The 26,096-nt window shown below is 45.3% G+C and overlaps 1 protein-coding gene across 1 annotated transcript; it reads left to right on the top strand.

The window, feature by feature from the left end:
- Positions 1 to 276: 276 nt before the first annotated feature.
- Positions 277 to 25,144, top strand: mmp16b (matrix metallopeptidase 16b (membrane-inserted)). Its single transcript, XM_086129027.1, has 10 exons — positions 277 to 702; positions 1,889 to 2,037; positions 3,822 to 3,938; positions 6,741 to 7,045; positions 14,897 to 15,058; positions 15,796 to 16,013; positions 16,099 to 16,237; positions 17,794 to 17,944; positions 20,158 to 20,273; positions 21,265 to 25,144. Exons 1-10 carry the CDS (start codon positions 379 to 381, stop codon positions 21,624 to 21,626), a joined length of 2,043 nt encoding a protein of 680 aa, XP_085985153.1. The 5' UTR covers positions 277 to 378; the 3' UTR covers positions 21,627 to 25,144.
- The last annotated feature ends 952 nt before the right edge of the window (positions 25,145 to 26,096 follow it).

Genomic DNA, 26,096 nt, shown 5'->3' with positions numbered 1-26,096 from the left:
CATTTGTGACATTTTTTTTCATTGTTGTAGTGACTGATCAAAATCCCAAATAATCATCGGTGTTATTAGTTGGTGTTTTTAAAGGGGATTTGAAGCAACTCCCCACCAGGGAACCTCAGATTTTGCAAGTGTCAGAACAAACGCGCAATAAAAAACATTTTCCTTTATGGACACCGTGCACTTTCTTTTATGCACGAAATCAAAGCGCAGGCGTGAAGGAGGAGGAGGAGGGGGAGGAGGTGGAGGAGGCGGCCAATCTTGCGCAGACTGCCTGCCTTCAGCCCCAGTGATGCTGCTGATGCTGCCGCAGCTGCTGCTGCTGCTGCTGCTACCTAAATGGAGCCCGTGATGTAAATACAAGGATGGCGAGGGCAGCGGATGGAACACGCCGCCTCATGTGTGATTGACATCGGACAGTTTCTTCTCGACGCGCCTTGCGGACGCTGCACGCTATGCATCCATGCCTTTAGCTTGACGCAAAAAAAAAACGCCAAAGCGAAACGCGGGACGCTTCTCCCTGAAAAGCAGAACAACAACAACAATAAAAGAGACTCGGGATTAAAGAGGGTCATTATGACCTTAGACGCCTCCAGTGCAAGGAAACCATCGGATTGCGTTCAGGCGGCCGCGTTGTGTTTGCATCTCATGCTTTGGATTGCCTGTGCAGTGTCCGGAGAGGAGCACCAGCACTTCAACGTCGAGGTAGGATGCACATATATGCATAATACATACGCGGCCCTTCCCTGCTGTTTGGCTCCATCCGTGACCGTGCTCTCTCCTCCAGCAGCCCCCCCAAAAATCCAAATTTGAAACACCAACAGCACGACGTGGCCACTCAAGGCTCATTTGTGCGCGCGCGCGTTTGTGTGCGCGTGTGCTTGAGTGTGTGTGTGGGTGTGGGTGTGTGTGCGTGCGCGCGCGCATGTAACCCAGATACAGATGCATGCTTTGTTGGGGCCTGCCTGCAATGCATTCATTGATGAACAAAAGTGATAAGCCTTAACATCAAGTTGATGGAATGGATTAGCCATTCACACATGCCAGTTGCATAATAAGATTTGTTAGGGTTGTTTTTCTTTTTTCATTATTTTATCCGATATATAAGCCTCCCCTCGTCGCGGATTCCAGCATTCTCCCCGAATTAATTTTACGCCTCGCTGCCATACATGTGGGAGACGAGTCGCTCGGAATAATCGCAGGAAAAACAAACACGCATACACGCTGGCTGCAGGAAATGGATCATAAACAAGGCTGTCGGGAAACCGGGAGGGACCGACAGATTATAGGTAGTGTAGGAGGGTGGGGGGAGGGACATTTCTGATTGGCCGCCCCCGCGGCGAGGCTGCTCGTTACCGTGTGAATGGATGCGAGGGTGGATGAACGGATGATGAAGCGGATACTGGCACTCGGTACATCAATATGGTGGATATGTTGTGAGTTACTCTGTTCAAAACTGAACAAGTGTCCTCCTTGGTACACTCTTGCTCATCCGGAGTATAGGTTAAAAGGTGCTCGGGGTCCATTTTGATCCACATTTGGAATTTTTCCACTTTGGAAAGCTACTATTTTTGCTTGCTAGAGATGGATGGATGGATGGATAGATAGATCGATTGATCGATAGATAGATAACCTACAGTTTCAAATAGTTAGCCACAAAGTAGACAAAAGACATAAATGCTTCTTCAATAGGCTCAAATGGTAAGTATTTCTAATTGCTAAACGGAATCGACTCCTTTTGGATCAATTAATTGACATAAATAGCAGGAACACAGAATGATTGTTTTTGTACCACGTTTGACAGCTATAAGAAAACAACAAAGCCATCCGACTTTCGCATATTACTGTCTGTCTATCACATATAAATCAATCAAATGTTGTCACTTTACAGGGATGGCTACAGAGGTACGGCTACCTTCCCCGCACAGAACCCAAAATGTCCGTCTTGCGCTCAGCCCAAACCGTGCACTTGGCCATCGCCGCCATGCAGCGTGCCTACGGCCTCAATGTCACCGGGACACTGGATGAAAGAACCAAGGAGTGAGTATGGCGCATTGTCATTGACATGCAAAAGTGTGTGTGTGTGTGTGTGAAGAACAGAAATAAGCCGTGTTGTCCTCACACGCCCATCAACGTGCAGGTGATGCTTTAACACTTGTCCTTCTCATTTTGCATGATGATGCAGTGATATCACACTGAGGTGAGCCTTGATGTTATTTCTTGCCTTCTTTCTGTGTGTGTGACTCATAAGTGGTGGTAGTGTAGTTTGCACAAACTTGTCAAAGAATATTTGTCACTAGTGAATATGCCAACTTCACAAATTGGTTTAAAATGCTACCACACTAATTGAGTTTTCTCACAATATGAACATTTATGATACTTTTTTTTTGTGTTTGCAATGCTTGCAATGCAATGCTTTGTGTTTTTCCCTCTCCCTACCCAGTGTTTTCCTTTCTGAACTCTGACTGTAAATTTCCCCATTGCGGGACAAATAAAGGATAGCTTATCTTTGATCATCGCACAGTGACTGCATTATGATACCAGTGTTAAATGCAATATTGGGAGTTCCTACATGGTAAACCCACATTCCCCACATGAATCAAAAAGTTTTGTTGCAGAACTTGAGTAATTCAAGCGCAATTTACGAATTCAGGTGCTTATTAGAATGCATAAATACATTCAAGCTTACACCCCAAACCACACCCCTAATTCGAAAGGAAGTGGGGGTCAGTGATTGGCTGGTGGGATGTTCAACCCGAGACCTGGACACACTGGTGACTGCAAAAATGGATCGCCCTATCGGGACTAGTTTGTGTTATTTTCTGCTGATCAAGTAGTGTTGTGACATTGAAGAAATGTATTTCTAGGCGGGCGACAGTTTATTAGCTGTGTGAAACATATCAACGTTGCAAAGTGCTGTGAAGGCGAAGGACGGTCAATTTAGGGAACATTTGGAACATGCTCACAATTTCTTGGCGATGAGAAAATCATTTTTTGCAGCCTTTCGCAATCTTTCACGAACACCGATGAAAAACCCAACATTCTCTACATTCGCGGTAAAAGCATTTTTAAATAAGTGTTTTTGTGACCTGGCTAAAATGGGATTTGATGGCTGGATGGCCCTGAGGGTAACACAGCTGACTTTGGATGCAAGGAGAGAGGAAAGAGGTTCAAATCCCGGGCAGGGCAAATGCTCATGTTCACTTTAGGTAAGACATGCATTTACAGTACCCTGTTTCCTTAACCTGGCTAAAAATGGATGGCTGTGGAAAGTGTTCCAAACATATCTTGAGACATGACTGGGAAAAGCTGAAAGTCCCTTCTTCTCTAAATTATACAAAATATTTCAAATGTACCGGTAATTGAATCAGAATTAAATTAACTTAACTGTAAGTTATTTTGGAAAAATAATTGCCATTACTTAATATTTGAAGTTGTCACAAATAAGCATTATGTTTATTCAATGAAACATGTTCTGTCGAATCGTGTTGAAACGACAGAAAAAGTTGAGAAAAGCCTGTGTAAGTTTTCCTCTTTCATGGCTTAGTGCTTTCAAGGTAAGCGATTTACTAGTATCTACGCTCAATTAATCCGGGTTTGCGGTGTATGAGATATTGGACGGCAAAATGTGGATTTTTATTCAATATGTTGGCACTGTGATGACATGTATTACTGTGTAGACCCTCACTGTACCCTGACACTATTGTTATTGAATTACAATTGCACATTCATGGGAGATGGAGTGAACGTTGACCTCGCATGGATGTGGAGATCTGTCATATGTGAACGGTCTCCTGAAATGATCTCCTTTTGTCTGTTTCCAGTTGGATGCAGAAGCCCCGCTGCGGCGTTCCAGACACGCTCAAAAGTGCTTCGAGGTCACGGAGGCGGAGATATGCGCTGACAGGACAGAAGTGGCAGCGTACGCACATCACCTACAGGTGAGGAGAAGCCAGGCAGGGTAGGAGGGAGGCAGTTGCCTTGGAGACCATTCAGCTTTAGCTGCACTTAACCGTGAAGGAGGAGGAGCAGTCATGTGTGCCAGTGATGACTTTTTTTTCTGTCAGCACCAATGGTGAGCACATGCTCTGTGTTGCCATGGCGACTGCTCCAAAACGTCATCTTACAAGAAAATACAGTCCGCATCACACTCACAGTAACGTGGGCTTCGACACATACATTGCGTGCATGTGTGCGTGCGCGCGCCAGTGGTGGCATTTGATTTTTCAGCTTTCTCTACTGCACTTCAACATATGCAAATCTGGAATTTCTACTCCTTACTCTGTCAAAGTAGGCTTGTTACAACATTCACATCATTCTTAAAAATCTATTATTTTTACTTTTGCACTGAATTACATTTCAGAGTCTATCCTTTTTACTTTGATTTAAGTAAAGGGTTTCTTCACAGGGCGGCCCGGTGGGCCAGTGGTTAGCGCGTCGACCTCACAGTGCAGAGGTACCGGGTTCAATTCCAGCTCCGGTGTGGAGTTTGCATGTTCTCCCCGGGCCTGCGTGGGTTTTCTCCGGGTACTCCGGTTTCCTCGCACATTCCAAAAACATGAACACTCTAAATTGTCCCTAGGTATGAGTGTGACCGTGGATGGTTGTTCGTCTCTGTGTGCCCTGCGATTGGCTGGCAACCGGGTCAGGGTGCCCAAAGACGGCTGGGATAGGCTCCAGCACCCCCCGCGACCCTTGTGAGGATAAGCAGATTGGAAAATGGATGGATGGATGGTTTCTACACAAGCGTTGTGTATTCACAGTACTTCGACCTAAGTGTGAGTAGTTTTGCCATCTCTGTGAGTGTGTGTTTCGCCATTTGCCGTCATGTTCTATTTATAAAAAACAGCTAGCGGTTCTCTTTTTGCCTTTTCATACCCTGCAGCAAACAATTTCCACATGAGTCCCTGACTGCAGAATCCCTCATTTCAGCAGAAAATATTTCCAACCTCATTTTAACTCTCCGACCGATTAGGCTCTGGCCTCCTCGTTTTTTTTTTTTTTTTTTTAATGGCTTCTGAGGAGGACCGATAAACGGGTCTGCGGCGGCAGAAATTGACAGGTTTCAGCCGTTGTCGCAGATAATGCCGTCAATTTATTCAAATCCTTCCCTCCCTTAATTTGAATTGATGAGAACATTCTCCAAATAGAATGTCAATCAGTGCTGAGCCGGTGACTCCCGTGTTATTCATGAAGATGGGAGGTGAGAGAGAAGATTCCCAATTCCTCTCTGCCTGCCAGGCACTGATAAAGAGGGCTGTGTGTAAAAGTTCAATGAATGCTGCCAGCCTCGAAATAGTTGCATCAACTTATTTTCTCACTGACTAAGTCAAATGTTCTCTGTACACTGACCTATGGAGGTACGAGGGATTGTCAATGCATTTGGTTTCCATCACTTCAGTTCAGTTCACCATCCGATTTGGCACAGCACATCCCATTTCTGATGCGAAATGCGAATGTCACATCATTGCAGCTCAGCTTGCGAACATCACACGACCAAACTCAGAAAACAGGTGAGCCGCAATTGATCGTTACCTGAGCCCTGAGCAATATTAATCAGAATGCTGTGTTTAGATCAGTGGAGAGTGCATACAAGAGCATTTTTGACTTGACTTCCCCTTGAAGATGTTAAAAATGTGTACTTCAAGTCCATCCATCCATCCATTTTCTGATTCGCTGATCCCCACAAAGGCTTGCCTGTCCCAGCCGTCTTTTAGCAGTAGGCGAGGTACACCCTCAACTGGCTGCCAGCCAATCGCAGGGCACACATAGATGAACATCTGTGCTCACACTCACACCTTGGGACAATTTAGAGTGTTCCATTAACCTGCCGCGCACGTTTTTTTGGAATGTGGGAGGAAACCGGAGTACTCGGAGAAAACCCACGCAGGTATGGGGAGAACATGCAATTTGAATTTTCTTCAACGGTAAACCCCTCACCAACGCGGGTTCCCGTTTCACAGTCCGGCTAAAGGCCATGTAAAGTGAAAATAGTTTGTAGGTGTCTTTTTAATTTGATGCACCACAGAGACAAGTGTCAATAATCATCCTATCAAAGTACTTTGTATATATAAAATGAGGCTCTCTTGAATGATGTGGGCGTGTCTACTGAATGAATGAATCCACATCCCGCTGAAAAACGGATTCCGCTTTGTGTACCGTCTCTTTTATGCCTGCACATCCTAAAACGTATGCGCTTAAATTCTCCGCTGACTGGAAAATATCCCACAGGGCCATCACTGGGCTTTCCATGTCGCAATGAGAGGCACTCGCCACCAGATTGCTCGCGAGCTCGCAAATTTCCAGGGCTCCCTCTCAGCCGCGGTGGCAACTCATCACTTGGGAATTTAAGTAACGACACCAAGTTGTTCTGTAAATCACTTTCGGGTTGTAGACATAGCTACAAAGCTAGCTAACTGCACACTATACACGAACGATAGCGGGTGGGGGATGGGGCTCGGTCTTGAAATGCCCGTGCAGATGTTTTGGAACTCCATGTGCCTGCTTCACCCATGTCATTATCATATCAAGACTGAGAATGAAAGGCTCCCCTTTGAGTGGCCATTATTGAAGTAAGCTGTGACCACTCCCGCAGTAGCACAGATCTTCGCCCTGCACTTGTCTACGAAATTCCCAACACTGGGATGCAGGGATGCGCTACACCGCCCTGTCATAAATCTGTGTAGCCGAATTTCATTGAGTTTCTGGCTGTGAATGGGCAGCTCTGTGTTGTTCTCCCACAGTATAAAAAATGTCACGCCAAAGGTGGGGGCCCGGGAGACCCACGACGCCATCCGCCGGGCATTCGACGTGTGGCAGGGCGTGACGCCGCTGCGCTTCGAGGCCGTCCCTTACAGTGCCCTGGAGACGGGCCGGCGTGATGTGGACATCACCATCATCTTCGCCTCGGGTTTCCACGGTGACAGCTCACCTTTCGACGGGGAGGGCGGCTTCCTCGCCCACGCCTACTTTCCTGGGCCCGGAATAGGTGGCGACACCCACTTTGACTCAGATGAGCCTTGGACTCTGGGGAACCCCAACCATGACGGTAAGTGGACAAGATGATTGGCTCGGTTATAAATTAGCCCGATTTGTATTTTGCCACGGAACTATCATCACCTGTTTATGGTTTTTGGGATCTTTCTCTTCATACTGTAAGATGGCACCAAAGCCCTGAAAGTCATAGTTGATGTCCAGAAATTAAGTTGAAGCGATCCATCTGGACTTTGGGATGAACGTATTCTTATGTCAGGGACGAGTTAAGTTCAGCCTTTGTTGTTAGTGGAAAATTGACTTGAACTGAACATATACATCACATTATTGAAATGCGGTCAGCTGATTTTCGAAGATGGGGAAACATTTTTAGAAATGATGTTGCTTGACCACACTGTGATCATCCGCATGTTGAAATTAAGTCAATTCAAAGGACAACATTTTCAGTGTAGTTAGCAGTATTGTTTGTGTTCTACCTTTTGTCATATACAAAACAGCAGCGGGAAGGTAATTATTGAAGTAAAAGAAAGAAACGCTGAGTGTGGGATGCTCGAATTTACGTCAACAGGGGAAGAGCGAGCATAGAAAAAAGATAAAAGGAAAGCGACAGAACAAAGTGGGCGTCTCGGGAAGACAAAGTTGGTGTGACAGCATGAGACGTTTCAGCAGGGTGAAAGGGAGCAAAAACGAAAGAGGATGCAAAAAGGTTTCTCATCTTCGGGCTGCGCTGTGTAAGGACGCATCAGCCCATCTGCCGCTTGTGTTTTCTTCCTGCAAATGATGGGAAACAACAGCTTTTTGCTGTGCTGGCTAGCAGAAAATTACTCCATAGCATCTTCATCAATGAAAGCACCTCGCAATTTTAGGAGCAGTAGCCCTCACAACCTTGTTTATTTGGGGCATGTGTGCCCATGTGTGAGGGATTTTTTTTTTCACAGATCATTTTCGCACTGTGCAACAAGCGGGCGGATTGCAAAGTCCCTTATTAAGTCCGATTTATTTTCTTGCAAGACGAATAACAAGTCAAACACGCAATGGTTCGTATCTTGGAAAATGTAAGTTGGGGCACTACACACCTGCAAACTGCAACCACAATAAAACACATGAAAGTTGAACTTTGTAAAGGCAAAATGCAAGCTTCCATCCAACCGACCGGTACATTGTGTTTCCCAGCTGACGTGTGTGTGAGTGGTCGTTGTTAAAACCCTCAAGTCAAATTCCCATCCTCCCTGGTGCTTCACATTCGGGAAAAGCTCCCGTCTTTGTTTGTGTGTCTCGAAAGCCACGCAGCCTTTTAATGGGCTTTCACAGCAGTGTAATTGTAAATGATGCATGTTGACATGTGCGCTAATGGTGGCCCCGGCCGCTCGCTCGGGAGTCCTTGTGGGACGTTGGTGCAGGAGGCTGGTCGTGTTGCATACATACAGTAATCATGTGTAACCTTTTAGCTGTTGGCTCTGGCTGGGTGGAATCTGGCGGGAGTGGATTTCGTCTTTTAAAGGGCAACAATCTCCTGAGGAGGCAGGCAGTTACAAGCTATATGAAAATGTTGAGTGTCTGACAAAAATTTGTTTGGCACTGTGAGTTGCAGCTTCGAACACAACGGCCAGGCCATCCTTATTTTTTGTTTCATGAAAACAACATCATTGATTTGAGACGCTTTATAGTTTGTAATAACCTGCGTTTTCATGTGCACTGTTGCCAGGGACAGCAGCTGCGATTAGTTCCTGGAAACAGCTCTTTCTAAATATAAACGTTTTGAATTTTGTGTGAATGGCTGCAATAATATCATCATCGTGAAATTGGTCCATGCAATTGGGAGATTGCAAAGACATGCAAGATGCTATAAGTTTCATAAGGAATTGGATGCATTGTCAGACAATACTTGGGGCATTACTAACACAAAATGCTATATACTGTATATATATACAGTATATATGCATTCATTCATCTTCCGAACCGCTTCATCCTCACTAGGGTCGCGGGGGGTGCTGGAGCCTATCCCAGCAGTCTTCGAGCAGTAGGCGGGGGACACCCTGAATCGGTTGCCAGCGATTATATATATATATATATACTGAATATATACAGTATATATGTATATATATATATATAATTCCTCGTCTCACCCAGGAAGCTTGAGGGTTCTGCGCAGTATCCTTGCTGTTCCGCACTGCACATTTCTGGACTGAGATGTCCGATGTTGTTCTGGGGATCTGTTGCAACCACTCATCTATATACACAGTATTTGTGTTGTCAGACAATACTTGGGGCATTACTAACACAAAATGATATATATATACAGTATACACACACACACACGTGTGTGCGTGTGTGTGCGCGTGTGTGTGTGTGTGTGTGTGACTACCGGCAGCCCCCTGCAACTCTTGCCAGGAGAAGGTCGTCATGGGTACCCTCATGCCACCGGAAACCACCTGGCAGGAGTGAAGATGGTGGGAGTGAGGACTGTGCACCCACACCCTCACCTTAATCCGAACCTCTGCGCAAGCTTCTTGCCCCAACCCCACACCCAATCCCCCACCCTGCATCCCCCTAATCCCCCAAAGTCCTGTGGCGATGTGGAATGGCGGTGGGCACAGGCCAAGGATGTGGCTGGGAGTGCCTAGCCAAACCATGCACACAGGCGGCAATGGAGTGATGGTCGTTGACACTGCGGGATGGAGCAGCGCATCTCTTCGGCAGCTTCCATTGTGACTGAGCAGCTCCACACTGCTCACCCCTGTGATGGGGAGGGACCTAGAAAAAATGGTCTAAAAATTGTCTGCTCTCCACACTCCGGACGGTAAACCGCAATCGTCAGAGCATCCCCCTTGCAGTCGAAAGGATAATAAACGAAATAGAAAAAATCTATGCATAGCTTCGTGGAATGTCCGCACACTGCTGGACCTGGCTGAAACTCCTGACAGGCCCCACCGGAGGACAGCACTTGTGGCCACAGAGCTCGCGAGGTATAACATCGATATCACAGCTCTCAGCGAGACCAGGATACATGGAGAGGACTCCCTGACAGAAGTTGGTGCAGGGTATACCTTCTTCTGGAAAGGGGTCCCTGAAGGCACTCGTCGAAACCATGGAGTTGGCTTTGCTGTGAAGTCCCAACTGCTGAAGCGCATCCCAGAATCCCCCACCGGCATCAATGAAAGGCTGATGACATGGCGCATTCCCCTGGCAAAGGGACGCTTCGCCACACTCATCAGTGCTTACGCACCAACTCTGAATGCCGAGCACAATATAAAGGAGGATTTCTACAGAGCTCTGGACACCATCCTGCAGCAAACACCGGCTATGGACAAGCTCATAGTCATGGGAGATTTCAATGCTCGGGTGGGCACGGAACACCTGGTATGGAGTAAAGTTATTGGCCAGCATGGAGTGGGAAAAATGAACAACAACTCCTACGGCTCCTCTCTCTCTGTGCAGAACATCAGTTGGTCATCACTAACACCATTTTCCAAATGAAGAACAGGTTTAAGACCACCTGGCAGCACCCCCGCTCCAAACACTGGCATCTCCTGGACTATGTGATTGTCCGTCAAAAGGACATACTGGATGTCCTCATCACCCGTGTCATGCGCGGAGCTGAGTGTTGGACTGACCATCTCATGGTCAGATCCAAACTCCTCATGAGCATTCAACCCCGTCATCCAAGGACAGCTCCCAACAAAAGGCTCAACTGTGCAGCATTGAACAACCCCACCACCAGAGCCAACCTCCGGCGACTCCTTGCTGAAAACCTTGACAAGATCCCGGAGGAATCAGGTGACTGGCCAGCTCTGCACCAGGCTATCCAGAGCACAGCTTCGGAGGTGCTTGGCCAGTCAAAGAGACGCCACCAGGATTGGTTTGACTGCAACTCAACCGAGATACATACACTTCTGAAAGCAAAGCATGAGGCCCATAAAGCTCTCCTGTCCTGCCCTACATCTCTCACCCGTAAAGCCGCCTTTTCTGCAGTTAGAACAGTGACCCAGCGAGCACTCCGTACCATGGAGGACACCTGGTGGGTGCAGAAGGCAAATGAGATCCAAAACCTGGCAGACTGTAACAACACCCAGGGCTTCTACAATGCCATCAAAGCACTGTATGGTCCCAAGAAGCGGGCAATTGCTCCAGTCCGATCAGCTGATGGCTCTGCACTCCTCAAGGACCACCATGAGATCCTTGCCCGCTGGGCAAACCACTTTAAAAATCTTCTCAACCATACCAACCCTGTCAACCCACACATTCTGGACAATCTTCCAGACCTGCCAACAATCATGAGCATCGACGCCCCACCATCCTATTCTGAAACCCATCAAGCCATTGCGGGCCTAAAGAACAACAAAAGCACTGGACCTGATGGCATCCCTGCAGAGGTTTTCAAACACGGAGGTTATCTCCTCACGCGCCGACTGCACCTCCTGATTCAAAACATCTGGGAACATGGGACCGTCCCGCAGGATTGGAAGGATGCTAACATCGTTGTTATTTATAAGCAGAAAGGGGACAGAGCAGCCTGTGGGAATAGCCGAGGAATCTCTCTCCTCTCCACCGCAGGAAAGATCTTGGCCAAAATCATGCTCAGCAGGCTGGTCGAGCACATCTCAGAAGGTGTGCTTCCAGAAACCCAGTGTGGCTACCGGAAGACTAGATCCACCATTGACATGATCTTTGTTTTAAGACAGCTAATGGAGAAAAGCAGAGAACATCACAAGGACCTGTACATAGCCTTCATCGATCTCAGCAAAACCTTTGACACCATCAACCGGGAGTTGCTCTGGAAACACCTCTCCAAACTTGGGGTGCCACCCAAGTTTCTCTGCATCCTCCAGCAGCTGCATGATGGGATGCAAGCCAGAGTGCTCATCGGAGGACTCCAGTCAGAGCTCTTCAAGGTGAAAGTCGGGGTGAAGCACGGCTGTGTCTTGGCTCCAGTGCTTTTTAACATCCTCCTCTCTGCCACCACGTGCCTCTTCCACCGTGGCATGGGACATGAAGACGGTGTCCATATGGAGTACCGCCTAGACGGAAGCCTCTTCAACATCAGACGGCTCCAGGCTCACACAAAGACAAAAATCTGTCAGATCTGTGAGCTTCAGTATGCTGATGACTGCACTATACTAGCTCACAGTTCAAACTCTATGCAGCACGCCCTGGACACCATTTCCAATCTGTACCAATCCTTTGGTCTTCAGATCAACATTAAAAAAACTGAGGTCATGTTCCAACTCGCTACCCCAACTTCCACATCCCCCAGCTTTCACATTAATGGCACTCCACTAAACGTAGTGGACCATTTCACCTACCTTGGCTCCACTTTATCTTCAAACTGTTCCCTTGACACTGAAGTCCACACCCATATTAATAAAGCATCATCATCCTTTGGTCGCCTACGCAGCAGGGTCTTTGAAAACCGAAACCTGAAGACCTGTACCAAGATTGCTGTGTACAATGCAGTGTGTCTCTCCACTCTGTTCTACGGGTCAGAGTCATGGACTCCATATCGCCGGCACATTACTACCTTGGAAGCCTTCCACATCCGCTGCCTGCAAAAGATCCTTGGCCTGTCCTGGCAAGATCGAATTCCCCATACAGACATCCTCAAAAGCACCAATTCCATCTGCATGGAAGCGGCCGTGGCGAAAAAACATCTTCGGTGGATTGGACACACCATTCGCATGCCAGACAACCGCCTGCCCCGCCAGGTCCTCTACGGCCAACTGAGAGGTGCAAAGCGTTCTGCTGGGGGGCAAAAGCGGCGCCTCAAGGACTACAGCAGGGACCTCCTAAAGCGAGCCAACGTCAACCCCACGCAGCTTGAAACACTTGCACTCAACAGACCAACCTGGCAGATCACTTGTGCCACTGCAATCTCTCAAATACACAAAATTAACCAAGCCAGACGAACCGAGAAACGCATTCAACGACACCAGCGGGCAGCTGGTACCCCCCTGGTATCCGGTTTCCCTTGCTCCATCTGTGGTCGAGTCTGCGGCTCAAGAATCGGTCTCTATGCCCACGAGAAGTGGCACCAGCAACAGAGTCGCTGACACCCCCGACACCCCCCCCCCCCCCCACCTTACCCATCCTCCCCTCCCTTGGAGCAAGTGCCATCATCAGACATGATGGACAGCTAACGTTTGTGTGTGTACAGACACGGTAGCCTGTTCATATAACATCACACACTGTTCAGCGAGCACACTGGTGTTGTGTGTGTGACACATTATCATAAATTCGCATATCATTGGCAGTGACAGGAAGAACACACTGACCCAGTTTTGGTAATTATGGGCATCCAGTCACACACTCTCGTCACTTTTTTGCACCTTCGAACCAGACTTGTTGTTGTGAAAATACAACACAATTCAACACGATACAAGCTGTCAATACATTCACATCCATCCAGGCCAGGGGTGGGCAACTACGGTCCTTGTGGGCCACTCTCCTGCATGTGTTAGAGCAGGGGTGCCCAAACTTTTTGGACCGAAGATCTACTTTTCGATCAACTAACCTCACGGGATTTACCCTTACCGGCACGCGCACACACACACACACACGCACACGCACACGCACACGCACACACACACACGCACACACACACGCACACACGCACGCACACACACACACACACACACACACACACACGCACACACACACACACACACACACACACACACACACACACGCACGCCATGATGAGAAACAGCCTGAAACTGAGGCAGGCGATGCACTTTTGCAGCCTGTTAACTGTCGTAGCTCAGTTTTAAAGTGCTTCCCTGGTCCCTCCTAGGTTCCTATTCTTTGCCCGTGCCATCGGTGAATTGTACACGAAGCAAACTCTGAATGAGAATAATGTCGATAAAAGATAGATCGCAACAGCTCTGATCACAAGCTGCAATTGCAGACTGCTGAGCGCAAACAACGTCCGGTGACGTCATCACGCGCCACTATGAATTCAAGATTTACCTGCTTTATTTTATTTTTTAAATATTTATTTTGTGAAAAGGAGAATGATAGGATGATTATGGTGCAGCGTACATTAACACAAAAAAATATATTACTAACATGTACAAAGACACACAAATGGTTGTTTGTTTTTTTTTCTCCTCGACACTCTTCGGATCTACTTGGGACCTGTTTTAGATCTACCGGTAGATCAGGATCGACGTAATGGGCACTCCTGTGTTAGAGAGATATTTCCCTCCTCCAACACACCTGATTCAAATGTCCAGGAGCTGATGAGCTGATCATTTGAATTGGATGCGTTAGAGGAGGGAGACATCAATGTGACACAGAACACGAATTGGCTTGAGGGCTTTCCACCATACACACAATAAAGGATGGATTTGATAGCATATAGATGAGTGACTCATTCGGAGGATAACCTGTTTAAATGCCCCCCCCCCCCCCAAAAGAAAACAACACAGACATTCTGGGCCACCGAAAGTTTCAGCGAGCATTAAAAATTATTTGAATCATCAAATGAAGTATGAAGCTCAATAATACAGTAATCCCTCGTTTATCGCGGTTAATGGGGACCAAAACCACCCGCGATAAACGGAAATCCGCGAAGTAGCGTCCAATTAACATAAACAGGTTAAAAAAAACATTTTAAAGTCCGCAAACGGTCCGCGAGAAGCTGCAAAACAACAGCGAGTCACATAGAGCAACATATACAGTACTGTACTCCGTGTATATGTAAAATAAATAATAAATATATATATACTGTGTATATATATATATATATATATATATATATATATATATATAATTTTTTTTTTTAATATGTTTGAAAAAATCCGCGATGCACTGAACCCGCGATAAACAAACCGTGAAGTAGCGAGGGATCACTGTACTTCTTTCTCAATGTGTCATGGATCCACAATGTTGTCCCCGTTCCCCCCTGTAGGGAACGATCTCTTCTTGGTCGCTGTTCACGAGCTGGGCCACGCCCTCGGCCTGGAACACTCCAATGATCCCACTGCCATCATGGCTCCTTTCTACCAGTACATGGATACAGAGAACTTTAAACTACCTCACGACGACCTGCAGGGCATCCAGAAGATCTACGGTAACACTGCAGCTATTTGCTTAGAGTAAAAACACTTGAGGACAAGAAAGCCAGCTAATGTATTTGGTGCACATATACTCACATATCAAGAAAAAAGGCAAAGCTAACATGTCACCAGCATTATTCAGTTTTTTTGTACATGTGAATAAATGGGAAGACCTTTCCAAACAGATTTTCTTTCGTTGAAATGAACTGAAGTGACTGAATGATTTGGACGATCTCCCGGAAAGGTTTTTTTTTGGGGGGGGGGAGGTGATATACAGGAATTGAACACTACTTTGTATTGTAATACTTATGTAATATTGATATGATGTCATATAATGTACTCAAAATGTAAATCATGTGTCTAATTCATATATTGATTGATGTTACTTCAGATATTTTAAAAAGTCTTGAATGTTTTATTTTGGTGACAAGTCACCCACACCATGAATTTATTTTTGAGACTTTTTTGGGGGGGGGGGGTTTAAAAATGTATTTTTATGATAAATTAAAAAAAAAATTAAACCTCTCACATGATGAAATGAACTGTATTTAAATACCTCATTTTACATCATATTCATATTGTTAATTTAGGATTTTTTTCCCCAACATGTTTACACTTGTATTTAATTATATTGAAAGATTTATTTTTGACTTTTTCTTTGAAATTTATAGAGCATTGATTGTTTGTAATTGAAGAATTTTTACAGTCAATAGAAGACAAACAAGTTTGCTTTTTGCGATGATTTCTTCAGGTCCACCCGACAGAGCCCCGCAGCCGACAAGGCCTCCGCCCACGGCGCCCCCTCCTCGCTTCCACCTTCCCTCGGACCCCCGCAAGCACGACCGCCACGCCAGGCCCCACCGCCCTCCGCAAGGGGCCAAGCCATCCAACCCCAACTCCAAGCCCAACATCTGCGATGGAGGCTTCAACACGCTGGCCATCCTGCGGCAGGAACTTTTTGTCTTCAAGGTAAAAGCGGCACAGCGATGAGCGATGCTGCTGACGATCACTCTGGTGATGATGATGATTTTCCTGATCCCTGCTTTATCTGTAGGACCAGTGGTTTTGGAGGGTGCGGGACAACTCGGTGGTCCCTGGATACCCCATGCAAATCAACTACTTCTGGAAAGGCTTGCCTGCCAAAATTGATGCCGTTTATGAAAACAGCGAAGGAAAATTTGTATTTTTCAAAGGTAATAAACGCAAGATACACATTTTAGATTGGGAACAAAACAGTGAGCTTGTGGAGGCAAAGACTACGGCTTGATTTAATAATAGTAAGAATAATACGGTAATAATAATAATAATAATTCTGTCTGGCTTTCCAAAGAAACCCAGCAAAAACGTTTGTCATGTGTTTTTTAAACTTTAGAACGATAGTCGCTTACTCTATAATATTGCACTATATAAAGTAATGCAACTGTTCAATAAAATGTAAAGCGTTCAATAGGTTTTGCCACGTTTTCTTCAATTCCATTGACATTGTGCGGTTCCTTCTGGTGTGTGCACTTTGACCAAAAGGGGGCAGTATAAAGGCCTCTTCACATTGCATTTGGTTGTCTTGGTGTGAAATGCAGAACAGGGTGCAGGGCTGATGGTGTCCCAGCGCAAGCTTGGCCATATTTGAAAAGTGGTTGCTTAACGGCCTCCCAGAGAGTAGCCTGCTGACTTTACCCGCTGTTTGCATGTGAAGTCGACCGTATGGCATTCTTCTTGTGTCCCAAAGTTTGGGACACTCGGACACTTCATTTATTATGACCTCATTCAATTGTCCGTGCCCTTTACAGTACGAGTCAAGTCAGCCAAAGTCTTTTGCTGATAGGACTCTGAGGTCACTCGGCCAAGCCCTCTCCTATTGGACGTGTTCTCCGAAATCACTCGGCAACTCTCCCGAAACGAATGCCTTTCAGTTCAAAGTGGTGGAGCGACGACAAACATCTACTGTCTGTGTCGCTACATGACACGGCGCTCCATCTTTGTGCCCTTGCAACACATACACAATGACTGAGTTCGTCGATGGCATGCTGGGTTCTACTAAATGAAGTATGATAAGGCCTTTTTACAGAGAGGCACAGAGAATTGTTTTTCAATGGGGAAAAAGAATATACGCCTGTGAGTATTGTCTGTCTGCATGTGTTGCTCCATACTTTGTGTTAAAGTATCCATTTCTAAAGGGTTACGATACCACAACCCTTATGCTATAAATTAGCCTATGTGTGGTGTTTTGTGTTGTGCATTAGCATTAAGCAAGTGGACGAAAGTAAAGAAAGGCTTTGTGGTTTGGTTAATACGGAACACATAATTCTCTTTGTTTATGCTGAGGTTGACAGTACAGTAAACATCAATGCGGAGTGGCTTTAAACAGCTCGAAGCAGCTTTTATGTCAAGAAACTGCTGCTCATTGTAAAGTGAATTGAGTTGAATTGACTACCACCATACGGGGCTCAGAAAACAGCGCCTCTAGAAAAAGCATTCTCTACTTTTGAGCCATTTTGATTGCTGTGTATATGCATTCATGTTGCACAGAAGCCAATTTGAAGGGTGTAATTTTCTGTTGGATTGCTAACTGAACATAACACGTGCAGGTCTCACACACAGTCACACATCTATGAGGCAGATGAGCATGACATCTGTCACCCAGTTGGATCAGAGTGTGTTGTCAGTCAATCTGGAATCTCTGCTAGAATGAGGTCATATGCATACCAATGACAACACAAAGGTCAGCTAACGTTCACGTCATCGTTCACAGGTAGCCGCTTCTGGGTGTTCAAGGACACGACTCTGCAGCCGTCCTACCCGCAGGACATCTCGCTGTTTGGCAGCGGCATGCCCACACAGAGCATTGAGACGGCCGTGTGGTGGGAGGATGTGGCCAAGACTTACTTCTTCAAAGGAGACAGGTCTGCGTCATGCATCATCTAGGGTGTCAATGGGGACATTTTTCCACTTTGCCAAGCACTTATAGGACATATTCTGAGAATCTGAGAAGTTTCGTTATGAGCCCAAAATGAGCACATGCTTTGTCATATTTACCGCAAAATTCTTATGAATACATTTTTGGTCAAAATGTCCACTCACTGTACCTAAACGGTGTCAGTACAAAACAAATTTGTCGGTGGTCGGAAAAATCACTCTTAACACACACCACACACAAACGCTTAGGATAGTCTTTTCGAGAGATTCCAGAGTCGACCTTTTTCTGATTTTGATTGCAATGGAAGGAAGATGCTCAAATTTGTCCTGATTTTCATTGTAATCTGTATGCAAGCTGCTTGAGCAAGTGCATCAAGGTGTCTCGGAGGTACAATAGCTTCTCCCTTGTTGCAAATGAATGGCAGTGGAGTCTCACAGCTTGCCAGCATAGCTCTGTGACATGTTTGTACAGCTGTCACCATAAATCATCTGCAGTAGGGGTCACCAAGAGGGGAATGTGGCGCTGACAAATTGCTTTGCCACGATCATCATGGCAACGGTGATATCATGCCCGCATTTTGTTTATCTCCTCGCATGTGACACAATGAATGCATTTCCGATCAACGTGAGACCCAAACACATTTTAAAATCAGTCGATTTCTGAAATTGGTCCTTCATTTGTGGTGGTGCAGTCTCAACATGAAATCTGACTTCTTGATTTAGTCCTGGATTTTTTTTTTTAATCCACCCACAAAAATTGCGGTTGTCAGTTATCAGGAAGAAGTCAGGTGTGGGGTATCAATTGCAAAATTCGTGTCAACTTCCAATTGGCTGCAATGGTCGAGCATGTTGATTTTTATACCAGTATTTTTTTAACAGCCCCTAGTTCCTATGTAAGAATACCGGCGGAATTTGAATCATCATGCAGCCATTTATTCTCACATATTGTACATGGCGGTCACAGACTTGGTATATTCAGCATCATTGTGGTCAAGGGACCATAATGAGCCAATCCAGTTGTTTGTTGACCAGACGAGATTTGCAGTATTGCAGACACAATGCTGCACGACTATTCCAAAGTTCCTCAAGTTCACTGAGAAGAGTTTTTAAAACCAAATCCAAGTACTGGTACTTTTTTATTCCTCCACTATCCAACTCAAAAGCATTCTGTCTCATATGTTGGGAGACCATGACTTTAGCTATGTTCATACTTTTTTTTTGCCTGTATGCGATATGTATCTGATTATTTTTTCATATAGTGTGAACAGTACAATTGCAATCTTTTTCAATCGCATAGTGTATGTGAAGTGTCCTCAGTATGAACACTCATCTGCACACATCAGACCTATTCGTCATCAAAAGCCAAATATGCACTATGCGCGGGAGACGACTGACAATTGTCTGCGAATATGCCTCGTTTTGATTGACGTATCCATTAAATGAGGAGCCAAACCGTTGTTTCCTATCTCCAAAATATTTCTACCTCCTCCCACCTCGCTACTCTGGCGATATAAAATGATGAGATGAGCCCCTACATGCGGGACCATATTTACTTCCATAAACACTGCACCACGTGATGTTGATCATTTTTTAGTGCATGCCACTCGACGTCATGCTTTGTGCGCACGCGTGACACATCACATCCATGCCGCAATTGCATTAGACGTTGCATTAGTTATGTGACTGTATGAACAAGTAAATAAAAAGATCAGATTTAACTAAAAATCTGAATTGAGCATCACGCTGGAATGTAAGCCTGATAGCCAAACTCAGAATCCAGTACAGCTGAGCTACACAACCAAGGAGTAAATGTTCCCATCGGACAGCCGGGATTTCGTTGCAACGTAAATGAGTATATAGCTCCATTTCAGTGGTCAAAGGAATGTGTCAATGCTGCTGTCAAGACGTTAATAAAAGGTAAACAAAATCATCTTTTACTTGACATGTGCATCTTCCTGTGCTGAATCGAAAGAGCAAAACTAAATGTGAAAACCATTTGAGTTATCCAAAGTGCATCATTCTTTTTTTAAACGCAATGGACTTTTTCACCTGCTGCCAACAGCTCCTGCAATCTGTTAGAGTGCGAACACACAATTGAGCACCGGCTCATTGGAATCTTTGTGAATCGCCCGATAGTGTAAAACAATGAAACTCTCTGCTTATATGAGTGTGAATGTGGTGTTTGTGTGCCATTTTCCAGATACTGGCGCTATAATGAAGACATGAGGACCATGGATCCAGGTTATCCCAAGCCTATCACCATCTGGAAGGGCATCCCCGATTCTCCGCAGGGGGCTTTCGTGGACAAAGCCAACGGTACTCCACCTGGTGCCGCAAATCCCATTAGAGAGAGAGATTGCAACGGCATATACGGTTCAATGCCGTCGTTGTTTCAAAGCCGATTTGAGAGCGCGACGGCAGCCGAGCGCCATTAAGCTGCTTTGCTTGTTGCTTACACTGAACACAAGGAAGGCACTGCGGCATCGGCGTGTGATTGTCACGTAAGCTTTGACCAGGCGTGTCACGTGACCCAGCAACAGTAACTACTTATGACACCCTGACCATATTTGAAAGACATTTGGTAACATGGGGAGCGGTTTTAAAATGGACCCTGAGCAGTTCACACTGAGACAGCGCAACAATGTGATCAGGGTCGAAAAAATTACATTGAAAAACTATAAACAGATTTGATGTGATTTTTCACACACTGGTTATTCACCTTACTGAAAAGCCAAACATGGAACTAAAATAAGTCCATGTTGTAGAGCCGGGATATCCAAACTATGGCCCGGGGCCTTTTGCAGCCCCCAGTGCACTTTTTAGTGGTCCGTGTGGAATTAATTTTGCAGTTTGAGGGTTGGCAGCATTGGATGTTGTGGGGACATGTGAGTAACGAAGACCAACACTCCTATTACGACTACTATTGTAACATAATTTCTCTTTCCTGACACTGTGGAGAAGAAAGATAATTCAGTTTCATGAACAAAAATTCCTCCATTTTCTGCTTCGTGAACAAATCACGTTGATGGTCCACAAGTGTTTGTCAGTTTGTGTTTTGCTTCTGAATGGGGGGATGGGATTCAGACATACATTGCTGATCCGGATGTATATGTTCCCCTTCAAAACAAACAAAAAAAAAAAAGAAAAAGAAAAAATGTAGTGCTTACCTTTGTGGCCCGGTACCAAATGAGCAGAGGGCCAATGGTAGGCAATGCATGCGCTCACCAATATTTCACCATGTTGCTGACAAATTGTGAATCAAAATGAAAAAGCAGCACTGAAATGCCGGCTCCCTGTGTCCGTCCAGGCTTCACCTACTTTTACAAGGGTAAGGAATACTGGAAGTTCAACAACCAGCTGCTCCGCGTGGAGCCGGGCTACCCGCGCTCCATCCTGCGCGATTTCATGGGCTGCGACGGTCTCCCCCCGGACCCCGACTGGGACTGGAGCCCGCCGGCAGCCGAGGAGCGCCACTACGACAGCGGCGACGCCGACGTGGTCATCAAACTGGACGGTGCGGGCGGCACGGAGAAGGCGGTGGCCATCGCCATCCCGTGTGTCCTGGCGCTCTGCATGATGGTCCTGCTGTACACCGTGTTCCAGTTCCGCAGGAAGAGCACGCAGCGCCACATACTGTACTGCAAGCGCTCCATGCAGGAGTGGGTGTGAGGAAGAGCTCGCCGAGCTGGGATCGACAGGTTTCGAAATCGCCGGCCGCGTTTTGCGATGCCCGGCAGAACTGCACAAAAGGAGACTGAAGGCAGTGAGGGAGCCATATCTCTTAAGTCCTGTGTATTTATCTACTTGGACTCTTTTTCTCTAATGAACTCAACAGTGCGAGTGTGACTCAAGTTCCTGTATGTAAGTGGACTTTTCTTTTTTTTTTGTCTCTCCTGTCTGCACACTTGCTTGAAGAAACTTCCTGAGCACCAACCAATTAGATTTAAGCTTCAAATTGACTTTTCTTCTCAATGGAATCACCCTGAGCTGTGCTTTTTTTTTTTTTTAATTGAAATTGTATGACAGACTGACACACACACACGCGCACACACACATGCGCGCGCACACAAAGATTGTGTGGACCTTTTCTTCCAAAGAGGATGTTGGCTCAAGTTTTTTCCCTTACTTTTGGTAACACATTCAGATTTTTTTTCATAACACATGGCAGGCAGCTATAAAGTGTGGTAAAAATGCAACAACACAACAGAACTAACTAGCCATTTTGAGGGTATGTCCTTCATCCAAAAAACTGTCCCATAACGGCCTCACGGAGTTAGAAACTTTAGAATGAGCAGGCATGCCAGTCCATTCATGAATAAATGCACAAGATACAGAAAGTCGGCCATTTTTGTTTGAAGTGGTCATTTGGCCAACCAAAATTTGCTACCAAGTTTAAAGGGGAAGGCAAGTCAATATCGTTCTTTACAACAATATGTTCTCTGCCCTTCCACTAGTCCAAGCATGGCATTCTGATGAAAATTAATAATGAATTAATATGACTTAAGCAGAAAAATCCAGTCGTTTTCATTCATCTCTTGGTGCAACCATTTTGGTCTTGTACTGCCATTTGTCGAGAGAAAATGACATTGTAGTCATCTCGGCAACTGTAATGTCATTTTCAGTTGACAGCAAGTGGTAAGATGGCTGCCCCCTGCGATGTTTAAAAACGCTGCTTAATTCATATTTCACAAACACAATATTCATCAGAATACCATGTTTTTGACACGTGGGTGCACATAGAACATTTTACTGTCATCTTGATTTCCCCTTGGAAGCATGTACACGAAACATACTCGTATTGCAAAATTGGGGAAAACTATATTTTGTTATTTTCAGAGCTTGGTCGCAAAGTTTTATCACCATATATCGATACAAAATTTTGACTTCCCAAGCGCAAAGTGAATTCTTAGTAGTCAATGCTAATGATAATCTAAAGTTACATCAAAGTTGACTAGTCGGTACAGTACGGCGGTCGGCAACATTTCTGCACCACTTATGAATTTGATGAAAAGATAGATTTTGATTAACCTGCTTAGAAAGAAATAAAAACATCTGATTAAAATACAGTCCAGCATTACACCGAATCTAGTTATAATCAGTGGGAGCGCTGCGTTTTTCTCATGGCAGGCCGTCCTGTACTAACTACTCAAAGTGTTACGATGCTTGTTCCATTAGCATACAGTTGTTGGGCAGAACGTTCTGGCGACAAATATGGAGCGTCACTTGGCGCCGCTGCCCTCGTTCCTCACCGCCAGTCCCATGGTCCCACTGCCCTGAATATTTTAAAGATTAGCAGCAATCTAACTGGCCGACGCTCGCGCCGGACGGCTAACCAGCCTTTGTCATCTGTAGACCGAGTTGTCTTCTGGCAGATTATCTTTCGCCAGTGATCGTGGTTGGCGGCCGAGTCTCAAGTCCTCCTTATTGGCCGATTGGAAGACGAGATATCAAAAACACGTGATTATTCATTATTGTAGTCAAACATATGGATACGGGTTAGTAAAGTGGACTGGTTGACTAGTTGACTAGTTTGTTTGATGCAATACCTTTATATTGAGTGCTCTCATCTTCACCTCCCCACTTTAACACAGCTAATGTTATTATATATAAAGATATTGATAGATTTCTTTTGGGAAGAAAACTAAAACATTTCTGTGTCAAAGTTATCTTGGCATTGGAGAAGTAAACTGACCCTAAACTACCTAATCCCAATCCTAAACCATTACAAATATTTCTGTCCAATTTAGCTCGGTTTGAGAGCTTTTTGTTTGTTTGTTTGTTTGTTTGTTTCTGCTATCAACAAGTGCATTCCGTTCACCTTCAACAAGTTTGGTCATCCATACTATGTTTTGTGTTTGGACATGCACATGGGAATGGGGATGAAAGCAAAAGAAGACTTATTTTTCCTCTGGGAAAAGAGGAAAAAAAAAAGAATAGTCTTTGAATCTCAAGACACAACGTGAGATATGAAGTGCGTGTTCATCCGGTGTGTGGCTGAAAATATGAAGTAGTTTTACTAAAATTAAACAATAATTCAGATTAACCGCAAAAAAATAAAATTGTTAAGAAGAGAAAGAATCCAATCTTGTTTAACGACTACCACGGCTTGAATCAATGAGTATATTTATAGAAATAAATCACCTCTAACATTTCACATACTCTGTGACATTACATATCCAAAATGAAATACAGTATTTATGTCTAACCAAAGTCTGATGAAATATTTAAGATGAGCAGCTTCTGACAAATATGTATCATCAACGCAGGCACGCCAGTTTAAGTGGAGCTTTGATGGATCTTTTTTTTTTTTTCTACTTGAAACAGACTCAACCTCTCAGTAAACGTGTTGCAGCCTTCAAAGGTGATGTCATTTACGTTGGGTGGAGCTTTCGCATCATCATTTTAGTGGTGCCCTGCGACTGGCTGGCAACCGATTCAGGGTGATCTCCGCCAACGGCCCCAAGACGGCTGGGATGGGCTCCAGCATGCCTGCGACCCTCATGAGGAGAAGCGCTCCCATAATGAATGGTTTAAGTTTAGTGGTGGAGGAGGTTGAAGCTGCGGTCCTAAAGGTTCTACTTGCTGTACAAGGTGTCTTTTTGTGCTTTTTTTTTTTTAAGAAATTGGACCTGACCACCATCTGTGACTGTGTACAAGGTATTATGTCAGTCTTAAAAGCATTTAAAAGTCGTAAAGTGGACGTGCGTGTGATGAACCGTGGATTTGTGGGTACAATAAGGCCAGGTGGGACAGTATTAAGTACCGTATTTCATGTTAGAGAAAGAAAAATGCATTTGAAGCTGCTATTTTATCTCCTAGACTGCTCATTGCATTCATGTGTTTTTGTAGAGATACCAATCACAAGCTTTGAAAGCAGTACTGACTGACACTTTGACATGTGGACTAACTCCACCTTTGCGTTTTATTTTCTTGTCTGCCTTTCATCCAACTTTGTGCCGCTAAGCATTAGGGCTAAAGACAGGAAGTAGCTGATGCAACTATGGAAGGTTTTGTTCTAAATTCCCAACACGTCCGAGGCCTCATGTAGTAGGATTAAACGTATATACACTATGTACATAAAGTGGAGGATGCTGTCTGCTCGAAAGATTTGTTTTTATTTAAACCATCTACTACTCCAAGGGTAACGACATGCTGTATGTTCTAAATAAAAGCAAGTGCATAACAAACGAGTGAGTCACAGAGGCCTTCATTGTCCCAAAGCATGTTGAAGTGAAAAAGCGATGGGTCCAGCAACACCGATGCGTCGACGCGCGCGTTGAGCTCTCAGAGCAATCCATGCATTGGTGCTGCTTCAAGACGATCACGTGACCAATACATGAACTGTGTCGACTCAGTCCAGGGGGCGTCGACGCCACAAAAGCCCACCAAACTGTGTTTATAAGGAAGTGCGTGTAGCGACGCGATGCCGCCTGCCGAAACAAGCCAGACCTCACCCTCGCTCGCTTGTCGAAGTACGTGCATATAATTATTATGGAGCAGCTCACGGGGAAGCACACATTGTGCTCCTGTCGGACCTATTGTTTACATATGCAAAATACAAGAAAAACACTGCCCAATATTTGCATTCCACGCCCCCAGTCCGGCCCCTTGGTCGTGATCTGATTACCTTGGTTTAAGCTTTGAACCACAGACACCACAGACACCTTGACACCTTCCAGTCTGGTCTACAACGAATCAGCAAGTTGAAGACTTCGCAGATGACAAACGTCCGCTTGGGCGCGACACTCATTCCCAAACTGTCTTTTGATGTTCAACAACACTTCGTTCCCAAATTGTTTATTCCCACTTTGTGACCGAGTCAAGCCTTCTTCCATCTGCCCCCCCCCCCCTTGTTTTGATGTTTTACCTGTGGACTTCAAAAGCCCTCCACTCAAACGGCTGACACCTTTGCGCACAGGCATTTGGGGGCGCTGAATACGCCCCAAACGTCTAGACATGCCCAAATTAAACGAAACTTTAAACATGATACCATTTTGCTCATTGATTTCTCTATCACTGTTTCCAAGTCACTGTTGGCTTGTTGATCTTGTTCGCTATTGTCCTTCAAGTGTTGCTTTCTAGGCCCTTCGTTATTCATAGATTCGAATCTGTAAGTATTTTTATTTTTTCTTATTGCTC

Source organism: Hippocampus guttulatus, chromosome 14 (genome assembly GCF_054856545.1).
Source record: "Hippocampus guttulatus isolate MCC_2025c chromosome 14, RoL_Hgut_1.0, whole genome shotgun sequence".
Taxonomy (NCBI): domain Eukaryota; kingdom Metazoa; phylum Chordata; class Actinopteri; order Syngnathiformes; family Syngnathidae; genus Hippocampus; species Hippocampus guttulatus.
The sequence above is the reverse complement of the archived record's forward strand: the minus strand, read 5'-3'. Positions and strand labels throughout refer to the sequence as shown.